This window comes from Crinia signifera, chromosome 5, assembly GCF_055691185.1.
Source record: "Crinia signifera chromosome 5, ASM5569118v1, whole genome shotgun sequence".
Classification (NCBI taxonomy): Eukaryota; Metazoa; Chordata; class Amphibia; order Anura; family Myobatrachidae; genus Crinia; species Crinia signifera.
Genome location: NC_139221.1, coordinates 218,054,397 through 218,070,450, shown reverse-complemented (window position 1 = coordinate 218,070,450; position 16,054 = coordinate 218,054,397). Strand labels below are relative to the sequence as shown.

The 16,054-nt window shown below is 41.7% G+C and overlaps 1 protein-coding gene across 1 annotated transcript in view; it reads right to left on the bottom strand.

Moving 5' to 3' along the window:
- The window catches only part of CNTNAP2 (contactin associated protein 2), a 1,678,538-nt gene extending 1,668,834 nt beyond the window's left edge, over positions 1 to 9,704 (bottom strand). The window contains exon 1 of the mRNA XM_083188543.1: positions 8,823 to 9,704. Within this exon, the coding sequence (XP_083044669.1) occupies positions 8,823 to 8,916 (94 nt within the window). The 5' untranslated portion in view covers positions 8,917 to 9,704. The remainder of the gene's footprint in view (positions 1 to 8,822) is intronic.
- Positions 9,705 to 16,054: the final 6,350 nt, after the last annotated feature.

Genomic DNA, 16,054 nt, shown 5'->3' with positions numbered 1-16,054 from the left:
GTGTATCGATTTGAGAAAATGATAGACAGTACTAAATGCTATGATCTATAGTAACACATCCGAAATATAAATAACTATATAGCTACAAAAACATAATAACTATTTTATAACTGTTGGTATTGTGCAGCTAAACAACGATTGTTACAATAATCCTCTTAGAATTGCATTTTTAATAGCAATCTTTCTCAAGTCACAATGATTTTCTGTGTTTTGTTGTGTCAGACACATATTCTTTATAGCATGGAATGTTCTGTTTGAGGATGAAACCACCTTCGGGCAAAAATGACTGAATACTGTTCTTCAGTTGGTGTTGGAACTTGTGAGTTGTACAGTAGCAAGGCCAGGTCGGAATAACAGCCTGCACATACTGTAATGCTGATTCACATGAAGAGATGGACAATGGACAACTTACATATAGGAAATGAGTATGTTATAATATAGCCAACATCAGTTAATATATCAATTACCTTTTTATAAAACAGGCAGGGAGACACAAGAGACTGCCGCCATGAGCTGCGTAGGGAGGCTGCTACAGCATCAGTCAGTCATCTCCCTCCTTGCCTCCTCAGTCTTCTCTCATTCTGCACCCCCCCCCCTTCTCTGGCTGACCATCAACCGGTGGGCGTGTGCCCACATATTTGTAAAAAGGGGGCCTGGCCAGTCCCAGAGATGGACACTCCCCATCACAGTACTAGGGATCAGTAGAGCTGTTAGTGGCCCTGGTGATAACATTTGTACATCTTTGAGTCAGGTCTATATTTTGTGTGAAAGACTTCTGTGAAACAATTCTAAGCATTTTGTTTTTTGGGGCAGCAACGTCTTCAGGACACTTCCCAAAATCCCCAAATTCCCAAAAGGCTGCAAATGGGACAGTAAGAGGCAGTATCACAGTGGGAATATGGTTGTCTTGCAATGAGGCTCTATATTATAAATTGCTAGGCTGTCTCAGCCATGCCCAAACACCAATCAAACTATAACTATTTATTGAATCTTTCAAATTGTCCCCCATGATTGGTGTCACAAACAGCAAAGGGACAGACACAGTTGAGATCATTGTATCCATATAAAACCTCCCAACCACCTTAGATTTGGCATAAAAATCCTGATTTTATGTGTTCCACCATCCTGAGATTGGAAGATTCAACCTGATTTTCAGAAGGTGTGAGGTGGTGGTGGTGGTGGTGGGTTGTTTCCCCAGCATACTGCTTTAAAAAAGGTGTTTTTAAATGGCAAACATCAGAGATGCAACCATATGCCACAGTCAAGCCCCCAACCTGGTTTTCCAAAAAACTTGCATGCAAAAATAAGAAAATGCACACACATGCTCACTGGCAGTGCTACATTGTTTGCAGGCCTGACTGTCTTCTTATCAGAAAATGAAGTTTGCAGAAGTTGTTGCATTTTCTGCTTTACAGACCTTAAGTACCAACTAGCAGATAGATAAAACTAATTGACTGACTGAATGAGTTTGTTGGCCGCTGTCTATCAATACTTTTTATTTACTGGTATAATGCTATCCACACCTTACTTCACCTTGTTGTAATAGCTTACCAAAGGTCACTGCCCCACACATCTGCCAAGAAGTCCACACTACACTTTATTCGTTCATTACTACATAACAAGGACAGTACAGTATGTCATTTACCTGCTGTCAGAAAGAACATTGGGGCAGATGTATTAAGCCTGGCGAAGTGATAAAGTGGAGATAAAGTGTAAGGAGATAACGCACCGGCCAATCAACTGTGTTTGAAAAATGACAGTTGAAAGTTCATTGGCTGGTGCGCTTTCTCCTTCCACTTTTTCTCCACTATCTCTTCACCAGGCTTAATACATTTGCCCCAGTGAGTAATGTATAAATCTTTAAAGAGTGATCACCAAAAACTGGGATATTCAAGAATGAATAAAGATCATAAAGGAAACTACTGAATAAAAGTATATACTAAACAGATGTTACTTGCTTATGGTCTGGTATGTCTCCCTTGCCCATAACAGCCCAGATGTTATCTCTTCTTCTGCCATTTGCATGTTCCAATGCAGGCAGTACAGTTGTTAAAACTTCTCCAGTGTGAACATGCCACTCATGACATTGGTTCAGGTAGCATTGACAACCTTTGTCTGTTTGAAGAAAGGCCCACTCAAGCCAGATGAGGCCAGTCTTAGTACTCTCTTACAAACATCATGCAAACACAGGATCAGGAGGAACGCTGGACCCCATATAAGTATTATTTACTATTATAGTTTTAATCAGACTTGCTTACCTTCCCGGTATGGCGGGGAGGGTCCCGCAAAATGGGTCCCCCTCCCGGCCCCCCCGGTAAGGTGGGCAATTCTCCCGCATTTTCCCTACAGCCCCGGCTCCCCCTTTCCACGCGGTTTAAAGCTCTGAATTCCACGGGTCCGTGGGGAGGGGGCGTGGCGAAAATGACGCGATTCACATCATTATAAAATTAACATAATTTTAGCCCCACCCACCATCCACAGACCTGCAACTTGATGTGGCTACCGGTCATGGGGGCGGGGCTTAATGACATCAGCCTCGCCTCGCCCCCACAACGTAGCCTCTTCCCGCCCCCAAGTATGGTTTTAATGTATTAATTGAACCCAAAACTGAATTTGGAAAATATTGCAAATACACTCACACCATAAATATTCTTACCCCATAACAGTAAATAATAAAATCTGCACACTAACTGTCTATAACAATGTTCATTTCTTCATCTATCTCCTTTCCTCACAATCATATGTGAATTGTGTAAGGATGACCTCTCTGATTGTGTTTTTCATCATACTGTAAATGATTTTCCAGTATGAATTTTTTTTTTTTATGTATTGTCAGTACAGACAGCTGTGTCTAAAGGGCCCCATACATCAGCAATAAATTGTGACAATCCTCAGATCTGGAGATGATTGCCACAATTAATTTTAGATGTGTGGGCTCCCCCTTTTGGCAATCCCAATCAAAATCGATTGCTTAATCAGGTTTTTAAGCATGTTTAATAATCTGGTATTATCTGCAGATCTTTTTTATATGTGTGGGCATTCCCAATTCGTCTTCTTCATCTATTTACATTATGAACAGCAATCGATTGGGAAATTTCCAGATATGAAGATGCAATCTTTAGATGGAAAAATCTGCCGATCACTGAAATAAATCTGTAATGTGTGGGCAAAGTCAGATAGATTGTAAAATCCATTTATCTGGCCAAAATATCCCTATATCTGAAAATCCATAAATTGTGATTGCTGATGTATGGGGCCCATAATGTAACATGTCTAACGTTAAGGTTCTTGTACTGTAAGTCTTCTTTACAGAGGAAAATTTGTGATCATTAATTTCTAAAATGCCTATAGAGAAGTGCATTAGTTACTGTTTAACCTTGGATAAATACTGTACAATACTGTGGTTAAACAAGTTGAGCAGATGGTGGGCTATATGCATAAAATAGTATAGTATAGAATAGCTGTGATGTCATATAGTATACAATATCATATGCATATCGTACATTATTTTCAGCACAAATCTTATGCTTTTGACTACCGGGACATTCCCGGGAAATAGTATATGATATGGTACGGAACATGAATCGTACCATGTGTATGCACCTTTAGAGCTGTCAGCAAGAGACCTAGTGTACTGTATATTGCCAGATATCCTTTTTTCTGTTTACCTATAATGGTAATCAGTTTCTGGAACAGCAATAAGTGAAACATTGAAAAGAAATCTTCATTGGTACACAGTCTTTAGGTTGACCTATATTAAGTCAACTTGCATTGGGTTGACCACTGAAGGTTGACATGGGCTTAGGTCGACACATAAAATAGGTCAGCATGGCTAAGGTCGACAGCCTTGGAAAATCAACACAAGCATTAGGTCGACAATGGCTAGGTCGACAGTCAAAATGTCGACATGAGATTTTCATGTTTTTTTTAGCCGACATGCGCCGTCAGGGAGTATTTCATGCCCTACCATCCACTAGGGCGTGGAGGGAGAATAGAATAGTGTGGCGAGCATAGTGAGGTACCGTGAGGTACCGTGCCCACAGCAGGACGTAATACGCTGTTTCCATGTCGACATTCGGGAGAGAAAACATGAAAAACTCATGTTCACCTTTCACATTGTCGACCTATTGCTTGTGTTGACCTTCCAACCCTGTTGACCATAGCCATGTAAACGTATTTCAGGTGTGGCCCTAAGCCATGTCGACCTTTTTCTGTGGTCGACTCAATGCATGTCCACCTAATATGGGTCAATCCAACGCCCCATACCCTCTTCATTTATCAGTTAACATACCATTACTTCACTAATGCAACTATGTTGCAAGTTGTTAGGTCTTAAGTAAGATAAATATCTACTGGCCTCAGAATACATAAAACATGGATACATTTCTCAAATACAGTTTCCATTATACTCATTATTCAGATTGGGAAATTTGGTGTAACAGATTATTTTAGATGACAACATCCATAAGGGTAAAGCAACAGATGATAAGAAGGTGTACACTGGGAAACGCGGATATCCCCAAGATCACTTAAAAATAAGTAACACCTGCTCATCACAGCAAAATTATTATTATAGCCAGGAATGTTAGCACCTATTGGATAACACATATGCCTATGTATAACATACAGTACCGTACCGTCAAGTTACCATGGAAAATGTGTATTTGTCATTGTTAGTTTTAATTAAACAAAAGTAAAACAAGTTCATCTAAAAAAAAAAACAATGAAGACAAATAACCAGATTAATAACACAATATTTTGTAAAAAAAACAAGCAAAAAAAAATGTAAACGCTTTTGTGGGGTATTTATCAATTTATAAAGTTGTGAGAGATAAATTACTAACCAGCCAGCTTCTAATTTCCATTTTACAGGCTGTGTTTGGAAAATGATAGTTAGGAGTAGATTTGTTGCCACTTTATCTGTCATGGTTTTATCTTTTGATAAATACTCCTAAAGCAATAAGAATTATTGTTAGGTTGGTAGTTATGAAAACACACAGAGAGATAAAATTGTGAGAGATAAAGTACTAACCAATCAGCTCCTAACTCATTTTTCAAACACAGCCTGTAAACTGGAAGGTAAAACTGATTGGCTAGTAACTTATCTCTCACAGTTTTTTTTTCTCTCATGGAACTTTGAAAAATGCCCCCTTAAATACTTTCATAAAGATTTATTAAATAAGTGAAACCAACTTCATACAGATAACATTTCTCCAGCAACTGATATAACGACACGGTTGGTGTATCTCGGTCTCCTGCAGTTTTAATAAAAGTCACCCCTGCTTCTACCAGACATTTACCTACTGTACATACTATTATCTGTGCAATCATTCAAAGCTTCCCAAGATGTCACTACCTAAAATAGTGAGCAATGAACAAACCAGTTATACTTCTCAGAAACTGGGGGAGTCCCTCATATAAGACCCCTGTACTTCTCTCACTTGGAGCTAGGAGTGTTTTCCTCTTAATGAAAATGGGCCAGATGTACTAAGCTCGAAAAGTGATAAAATGGAGAGTGATAATCCAGCCAATCAGCACCTACCTGCCCTGTTACAGGCTGTGTTTGAAAAATGACAGGTAGAAGCTGATTGGTTGGTGGTTTATCACTCTCCATTTTATCACTTTTCAAGGCTTAGTACATCTCGCCCAATGTGAGAAAAATGGCTGGAATTAAATGATTAATCAACTATCATTCTAATTAAAGATTTCTTCATTTCATTTATGTACAGTTTCTTATATGGCACAGCATATTCCGTTGCGCGTTATAATTGTATACAGTACATATGAAACTTTTATTGGTAGACGGTGACACTTTATTTGGGCAGTGTTCTGGGTGTTGTTATAATGGATTCAGCTTATCCCTACTTTACATAGACGTCCTATATGTTCCTGAATAAAAATTACTTAACCATTTGAGTGCCAAGCAAATTTGTCAAAATAAATGTAAAAAATAGCCAAGCAAACAATTTTATTCATCATAATGACCTGCAATGTTTACCTTATATAGGAAATATAATTTATTAGTAAACAACATTTTTTATTTGAATTTCTATAACAAATGTGAGCAACGCTGGCATTTTTAGCAGATATTTTGAACATCTCTGACAGAGATGCTGCCACTCAAAGGGTTAATATCTATTTTTTGATATATGAATTTGGTCCACCTATATCAACTTTTTTATTAAGTGACCAAGGTCTCTGTTCTCACAACAGAAATACATGGTAGAATGGCAGTTCAGTGTAAGTTATGGGAATATGGCTGTGAGGCAACACGAGTGTCACGAACTTTAGCTTAAATCATAAGCAATGCTTTTAAACACCTATCTCCCCTAGTGCTCTGTTCACATCTGAACTTGATGGCACTTACTGTGAATAGAGAAGGAACATTCTAATGTGTCAGCAGTTACACTGGAGACTTGCTGTGGCGATCCATAACCAAGTACAGTGCTGGCTGTCTGGGTTTTATTTGTACAAAGTACTGTACTTCCCTGACTACCACATTACAGGACAATAATGCTGAGGTGTAGGTCTCATACAGACTGCAGCCTGTTCTGAGAAACAGATGTATTCTATAATAAAACAGATACTGCACTTCTCTCTGCTGAATTTATTATATTGTACTACTACTAGTATTATTATTATTATTATTATTATTATTATTATTATTATTACAGTATTGTTGTTATTTGGCGATATACTCAAATTGTAGACAGTAATGTTAAGCAACTGCAAGCCTGTGTAATGAGCATTCGTCTTACTCTTTGTCTACTGATGACCTCTCCTGGTTGAGTTGTTCATTAATGATATTTATTCATTTAAACTTTTAAAAAAGCAACATAAAATAATAAACCAAAAAGAATGGCATCAATGTTGCTTTTTTTCTTTTTTACATATAATATTACATTTTTGGTAGAAATCCAAATGTAATCAAGTCATTGTTTAATCATATACCTAAAAGCACACACAGGCTGATTAAATTAAAACAAGGAGGGAGTGAATAGCTGTGCAAGCTCCTAGTGGCAATCAGCAATAAAAAAAAAAAAGAAAAGTGAAGTGGGTGGAACTGTTCCTAAGATTCAACACTGATATTAACATTTTAAAGGGCAGCACCTGCAGTTTCCTCTTATTTGCAGAGTCAAAAAGGCTGAACCTAAAAACAGACAGTGATATATCACAAAATGAATACATATTTTCTTGAAAAGGGTACTTCATTGTATATAATCTTACATCAAATTTTAATTGATTTGTATTGGAACACTATAGACAGTGTCATGCTTAATAACCCATTTCTAAGCAATCACTGACCCCTGAGGGCCAGACTTTCAATTATCTATTTAATGAAAGATATTTTGATGCAAAGTGTTACCTAAAATGACTTAAAGTTGTGTCTTGAATCCAGCATAAGAAACACAGAACCTGTTATACAAAGTCATAAACTACAAAAGATACATACATTTAGGAAAATAGTTAAACGGTACATTACAGACAACACTAGGACTGATAATCATAATGCATTTTCATTTATCATGGACCATGTAATCTGTGTGTTTCTTCACATAACAATACTTATTCCCATGTCACCATATGTTTTACACACATAACAAATCACAAGATCTGGTCAACCTAGAATTCCTGCTTTTATATTCCTCATCACACTTAATAGGAACTTTTGCAAACTGCATATTACTGTAGCCACCTCGAGAACAACACTAGTTGAGGATGCCTAAGGTTATGCATTAGTACAGTATATAATATGCTGTGCCAACCTCCAGCTACCGACAAGCCCATCACTAAATCACAGTAATAAATTATGGTAAAAGGGAAGTACATTAGGGGTAATCAGTCATTTAGCAAGAATTTCTGATGACAGTTTCCACTTTGATGTTCCATATTGCTGATTTATTAGCCACATGTGCTACAGGCTGAAGCTGTCTGTTATAACCACACAGCTGTTTGCAAAAGATAGTCAAATATGTAGATTTATGCCCTTGTTTAATGAAAGCATACTTGTATTTTTGTTATGGCAGGTGATATCATATATATTGTTTGTATGTATATATATATATATATATATATATATATATATATATATATATATATTCCTAAAGTTCACTTTAGTGGCCTATTGGCTACACAAAACAATAACCCATCAAAATAGATGACACAGGGCTACCAAATGCCATAACTGGGCACATATAGACCTCAATGATCTGTCTTGGGTCCCACAATCTAATCAGACGTAAAACGACCAATGCAGAATTAACTTTTTCCACTAGCATCCCATGTATATCAGCTAGAGCGTGCAGCATCAAGCACTGAGCCCTGAGTTATAATAGACGCTGATCCAATCATCATTTAAGCTTTATTTTTTAAATGGCTCATAATGAGGTTCTGAATTCAATTCCTTTTATGGAAGCACTGTATCACAATTCTACAGAATAACAAAGGTATGCACCATCAGACTACAGTACAACACTATTTTTCCCCCATTTAGGATTAATGTTTAATCAGGCAGCTTCAGGTAGCTGTTGCCATCTGAACAAACGTTTCCTTCCCTACTGATGCTTCCCAAAATAGCAAGCACAATAAATATATAAATAAACAAACATCAATAGTAATAATGCAATAAAAACAGAAGAGAGAACACAATGCACAACTTTCAAGAAAGGCCAACTCTGTCTTAATACTGCATGTGTAGTGTGTCAGCTCCTGATGCAGAGAATCCCCAGGGCTGCACTTAACACATACAGTGCTAGATTCACCATCGTGCACTTTGAAACAAGTAAAGAAAGTAAGATAAAGAGGAGCAAATCAAGACTTACGGTAATCAGGGGTGGCAGTCAGGGCTCTGCAGCAGAGGCAGCTCACAATCCCCAGGATAAGAGCAGCGCCCATGGCACTACAAATCCAAACCATGGCTTCTAAATGTTCCCAGGATTAACTCCAGATCCTACAGTCTTAGTACAGTAACTTCTCCCTCTGCCTTTCTCCTTGGGCTCGGGAAGAGGACAGTAGTGTAGGGTGCTCTTGAAGGTGAGGGTGGGGTGGCTCAGGGTTTCCCTTTTAAAGAATAACAAAACCCACCCCCCTTTCCTCCTAGACCCTGAACTCTGTGTCTGAGCTCTTGTCAGTCTTCAGCATTCAAGTACCAAACTTGCTGTCTCTTTGCTGAAGATCATGGTTAGAGATAAGGGGAAGAGATAGGATGTAGATAAAGCAGGCAGGTCAGAGAAGATGTATATCTTAGCAGGAGAATCCCCAGATGGTCATGTGGAGACAGATTAGGAGAGGGATGAGGAGAGCAGGGATGGGAGCAGGGATGTTGCTGATGCTGCAGCAGCAGCCTGGTCCTCCTTCCTCTTACAGGGATTGGAAAAGCCGTAGCTCAGATGCACACTGGCTTACTGTATATATAGATTCACGCACACAGTAGGGCAGGCAGTCCGAGAAGACACTCCCCATACACACACACATACACACACACAGATTCACAACACTTCTGTATTTATTCAGCAGAGAGGAAGCACAGCCTCAGTACTGCAGCAGCGTCTCCGTGGCTGATCCTTCCAGGACTTGCTGGGCTCCTTCATACAGATAATCTTCCTGTAGAATGCTAGCCCAAGCGAATGTGTGGCATGAGACTATTGCCAGGCTGACCGTGCATGCTCTGTAGCAGAACCCCGTGTTGGTTTAATCTCTGCACCAGCTCCTGCAGACTGGTGGAAGGGGGAGGGGGCATATTAAAAGGCTGATCAGGGATCTTGGGATGCTTAGGTTACTGCCTGTAGTTCGCTTCTTAATCAGTAGATGGCCTTTTACTAGCATGAGAGTGACTTTAGTAACAGGAGTTACTGTACTTTATGCAATCATGGCATCACATTGGGCAAGGAACACATGGTCGTAATCTGTGAAGGTATGCCATTACAAATGTGAGATCAAAACCCTCTTCACTTACATTATTAATGTGTACATTAGGTAAAAGGAATTACTGCAACTGACAAATGTGGGTGAAATTTAATAGGATGAGAGATTCGGAAACAGAGATTTGGTAAGAAATCTTTCTCAGGGTTTTTTTTTTAAGCGGCAATCATTTACACTGCAAAACCAGTTTGATTTTACAGTGTAAATGATTGCTGCTTTAAAAAAACTGGAGGTTTATTACCAAATCTTTCACTTTTTGATTCTCTCATCCTATTACATTTCATTCCATATCGTTAATAAGTAAATAAACTGTAATGACGCTGTCCATCCTGAAATGTGCTTAGCAGTAATATGCAAAAATCTGGCATGTATGTATGTTTATGTATGTTTGCAGGCTAAGATGCCAGCTCTGTGGGTGCATTAGCACCCCATATGTGTGCTGCCAGCACTCATGGTTGATGCAGCTGTAGCATCTCCATCCTCAGAATCTGGTGCCAGCAGCCAGAAATAAGGGCCGGTGCAGACACTCTGAATTCAGACCCTTCCCCGATGTTCGGAAACATAAACACTGTGAATGGATGAACGAACGTACATACCATTCGCTCGAGGAGGGGAGGGAAGGGGGCAGGCAGGAGACGACAGCAAGGTAACATCCAGCGTTTTATGGGCGTCCCCCTAATAAATGCAGGGCATGCTAACGCAGACGTGGCTAGGCCTGCTCGGGTTGGGCTGCTGAGGTCACATGATGTCAGCGCTCACCCAGAATTCAGAGAACAGCGGCCATCTGGACAGTAAGCATTGAATTTTCATACTGAAGGCTGGAAAAATCATTCGAAGGTGAGCGACCATCGAATGTTTTCTTCTCCTTGTGGCGCGTTACCGTACACATCCCTTTGCATATTACCAAGAGGATTTGCGCGGCAGTAAGGGGGGTGGGCATTAGACCAGGCGGCACTTACCTGTTTGCTAGGCTGCGAACATACGCCGCCTAGCAAACAGGTCTGAATCTGTTCCTTAGTCTCTACCCTCAGCTCCACGTATGCATACTTACATTGTGTGTTATGTATACATGTATAAATATATGTCAGTGCGTGTGTACATGTGTTTGTGTGTGTATATATATATATATATATATATATATATATATATATATACAGTATATGTCCAATATATCGGTACTCTTTACCTAGAAGGGCGCCCACGATTTTGATCATAGGCAGCGCAGGTAAAAAAATCGCATCGGTCGCATCGCATGCGACCAAAAAATCGCATGCGATGCGACCGACGCGATGACCGCGATTTTACATAGGGAACAATGTTAAATGGCCCACAGACCCCAAATAGCCACCCTGGGCCCCCCCAATTGTTAACGGCACCCCACGATCAACGTGAACCCGAAGCGTGGCGAGCGCAGCGAGCCCGCGAGGGGCGGCGGTACGCATTCTCCGACCTTTTCATAACCCCACTATCCACGTCGGCGTGGAGTTGAGAATAGAAAGTGTGGCGAGCGCAGCGAGCCCCGCGAGGGGACGCGGATACCTGTGAAGCCCGCGAGGGGACGCGGATACCTGTGAAGGTATCCGCGTCCCCTCGCGGGGCTCGCTGCGCTCGCCATGCTTCGGGCTTGGTGGCTCGCTGCGCACGCCACACTTTCTATTCTCAACTCCACGCCGATGTGGATAGTGGGGGTATGAAAAGGTCGGAGGACGTGTACCGCTGCCCCTCACGGGCTCACTGCGCTCGCCACACTTCGGGTTCACGTTGATCGTGGGGTGGCGTTAACAATTGGGGGGCCCAGGGTGGCTATTTGGGGTCTGTGGGCCATTTAACATTGTTCCCTATGTTAAATCGGGTCAATTGACCCATTTAACATTGTTCCCTATGTAAAATCGCGGTAATCGCGTCGGTCGCATCGCATGCGATTTTTTTTGGTCGCATGCGATGCGACCGACGCAATTTACATTTTAAAACGCATTTCTATGTAAAATCGCGGGCATCACATCGGTCGCATCGCATGCCATTATAATGGCATGCAATGTACATCTGATGCCCGCGATGGGCGCCCTTCTAGGTAAAGAGTACCAATATATCCAACTACTCCTCATCTCCATGTACCACCACTGACCACTAAAAGCCACTCAGACCAAGTAAAAGCTGTTTTGCAGGGACAGTGATCTACTTCAAAATTTCTGGATGTGGATAGAGGGAGATTGGGGGTAGGAGCAGGTAGGGACTGGTAGTGGGGTGGGCAGTTTATGGGCTAAAAACTGTCACAGCTCAAAGTGAAAGTACATAATTTTTTTATTTATTTTAGTAACTGTTTCTTATATAGAGCAGCAGATTATGTTGCGCTTTTCAATTGTAAACAGAGATTAAACAAACTGGGTAACAGACAGACCTGGAGATAGGAGGGCCCTGCTGCAAGCTTACAATCTATAGGGACATAGGAGGGAAACACAAGGACAGGCATCAGTAATAGCATAGCAGTCCCACCAAGTTACAAGTCCAGAAGGGAAGCTATATAATACATAAGTGCCTCAGAGGGTTATACATATGGAACTTAAATATGATAGGCTTGCCTGAAGAGGTGAGTTTTCAGGGAACGCTTGAAAGTTTGGAGGCTAGTGGAGAGTCGACAGTGAAAAAAAAGGTTAACATAGATAAATGGTCAACAAAAGCAACAGGCTGGTATGAAAAAAGTTGACACATGAAAATCAACATTAGTTTGTCACATTTATGTGTCAATTTCGACATCTGTTGATATAGACCCCCAGGTAGTGTAGCGCATAGCCTCGCATGGCTCACTTCACTCTTCATACTTCGGGCATGGTGCCTCATTTGGGAAAAAAATCTTGAATGACTCATGTGGACTTTTTCATGTGTCGACCAATGCCATGTCATCGTTTCCATTTATCAATGTTGTACTTGTGGAGAATCACGGCTCCCACGATGTTGATCTTAAGCCATCGCACAAAGAGAGTGAGGAGAGTTAGGGGATCCTATGAGGAGGATAAGGGGGTACTGTAAGGAGTTTAAGGATTGAGTGAGTGCTATAAGGAGGGTTAGGGTAAGAGGGTGCTGTGAGGAGGGTAAGGGTGCTGGGTGATGTCAGGGGGAAATGGGGATGGGGTGTTGTGATGCAGGTGCATAGTATATTATTTGCAGATCCCCTTTGCTTTGGTTTCGGCGACTAGCATAGTTGCCAAGCCGTTCGCAAGTATCAAGACAGGCAGGGGGCAGACAGTGGCGGGAACGGGGTCATCCATGGGAATGCCCTTGGTTTTATGGGTGTCCCCATGAAAATGCTGGGTGTTCGCATAGGTACATGGACGGGAATGTGCCGGGGACAGGTAGCTGACGTTACAGGACTTCAGCCACCCGCCCCGTCTTCATCCCAGTGCTTGCAAATTAAGGTCAGCTCAAACTGACTTTTATTTGCAAAGCTAGAAGAAATCATTTGATGGACGCCGGCAACAGAGACATGTGAGGGGATGTGTCTTCGTTACACATCCCCTTGGATGTTAACACAGGGATTTGGTGGCGGGGGGGGGGGGGGGGGCAGGTATTCCACGGGGCTTGTGGTATTCACAGGCACTCAGTATGCTGCAAGCTTCGTAGCTTACTGAGATAACCAGAATCACCCCCAGAGTCTGTTAATAGTCTTGCTATGGTGCATACAGTATGTGGCTCTTTTTGAAGACAAATACAAAAACAGCAAATTACTGCAATTGTCTGCAATTGTCTAACAATATACAATAATTTTTATCTATTTTTTACGCTTTTATCAGCCTGATCCCCATAACCCAAGGGTACCGGGGCAGGGGCTGGCTGGCAACTTTTAGCCTGGGGGGCAAGTGCAGAGCACTGGCCCACAAGTAACAGCGCATCATTAAAATTTAGGTTTTTCGTTAAAAATATAACAACACCACAGGCTTCTCATCTATGGCAGCGAGAGTGGCCGCAGCTGCCACACGGACAGTCTCCTGCAGCCAGCCTAATTTATGATGCAGGGGGACTAGTGACACTACCCCCTGGCCTAGCACATTATTGTCATGTGGCTCCAGGTTAACTGAGATTTTGCGCAAGTGCAGAAGGTCCGATTGTGGCAGCCGAGGTTTTGTATGTATCAGCCTGGCTTGGTAGGAGAATGTCCACTGAGAGGGGTGCGGGACACGGCACACTGAAAATTTGCCTGACTTCCCGTTGCAATTTGCCCCTGCCACAGGGCTGCTCACCTGCATAAACTAAGAACAGTTACCATCCTGATATCTCCATCACTGTTGACAACTCGACAATCTACCCCACCCCACAAGCTTGTTGCTTAGGGGTCACCCTCGACTCTGACCTGTCCTTTGTTCCCCACATTCAATCTGTCTCCAAATCATGTTACATGCATCTAAAAACATATCCAAAATATGTCTGTATCTCACACAAGACACTACTAAATCTCTTATCCATGCACTCATTATATCCCACATTGATTATTGCAATAGTCTCCTAACTGATCTTCCCAAGAACAGACTCTCACCACTGTAATCCATTTTAAATGCTGCTGCTAGGCTGATCTTCCTTGCAAGACGCTCATCGTCTGCTGATCCACTCTGCCAGTCCCTCCATTGGTTGCCTGTATATTACCGTAGTCCATATAAAACACTTTTACTTGCATATAAAGCTATTAACCATACTGCACCAGCATATATCTCTGCACTTATCACAAAATATCTCCCATCTTGACCACTCCGCTCTCCACAAGATTTGCGTCTCTCATCTGAGCGGATCACTAGCTTCCATTCACTATTACAGGACTTTCATCGGGCTGCTCCCATCCTATGGAATGCCCTTCCATGCACAATAAGACTCTCCGCTAGCATCCAAACTTTCAAGCGTTCCCTGAAAACTCACCTCTTCAGGCAAGCCTATCATATTTAAGTTCTACACGCATAACTCTCTGAGGCACTTATGTATTATATAGCTTCCCTTCTGGACTTGTAACTTGTTGGGATTGCTATGCTATTACTGATGCCTGTCCTTGTGTTTCCCTCCTATATACCTAATAGATTGTAAGCTTGCAGCAGGGCCCTCTAACCTCCAAGTCTGTTACCCAGTTTGTTTTATCACTGTCTACTATTGTAAAGCGCAACGGAATCTGCTGCGCTATATAAGAAACTGCAAATAAATAAATAATAAATAATAATAAAAAGAAGAGGACACCGCTGGCTGCTCTCCTGCATAAATAAAAAAACGGACACCACAGGCTGCTGCTTTGCATAAATAAACAGGACAGCACGGGCTGCTCCCTTGCATAAATAAAGAACTGGACACCACAGGCTGCTCTCCTGCATAAATAAAGAACTGGACACCACAGGCTGCTCTCCTGCATAAATAAAGAACAGGACACCACAGGCTGCTCTCCTCCATAAATAAAGAACAGAACACCACAGGCTGCTCCTCTGCATAAATAAAGAACAGGACACCACAGGTTGCTCTCCTGCATAAATAAAGAACAGGACACCACAGGCTGCTCCCTTGAGTAAAAAAAAACAGGACACCACAGGCTGCTCCCTTGTGTAAAAAATAGGACACCACAGGCTGTTCTCTTGCATAAAGAACAGGACACCACAGGCTGCTCACTTGCATTAAAAACAGGACACCACAGGCTGCTCCCCCTGTATAATAATCATGCCAATTGCCATGACATCACAGGCTGATCCCCCTGTATAATAATCATGCCAATTCACCACAGGCCGCTCTCCCTGTATAATAAAAGTAATGCCATGACACCACAGGCTGCTCCCCCTGTATAATTATAATGCCATGACACCACAGGCTGCTCCCCCTGTATAATAAATTATTATACAGGCTGAGCAGCCTGTGGTGTCATGGCATTATTATTATACTGGGGGAGCAGCCTGTGGTGTCAATAATGCCATGACACCACAGGCTGCTCCCCCTGTATAATAATAATGCCATGACACCACAGGCTGCTCCCCCTGTATAATAATAATGCCATGACACCACAGGCTGCTCAGCCTGTATAATAATTTATTATACAGGGGGAGCAGCCTGTGGTGTCATGGCATTATAATTATACAGGGGGAGCAGCCTGTGGTGTCATGGCATTATTATTATACAG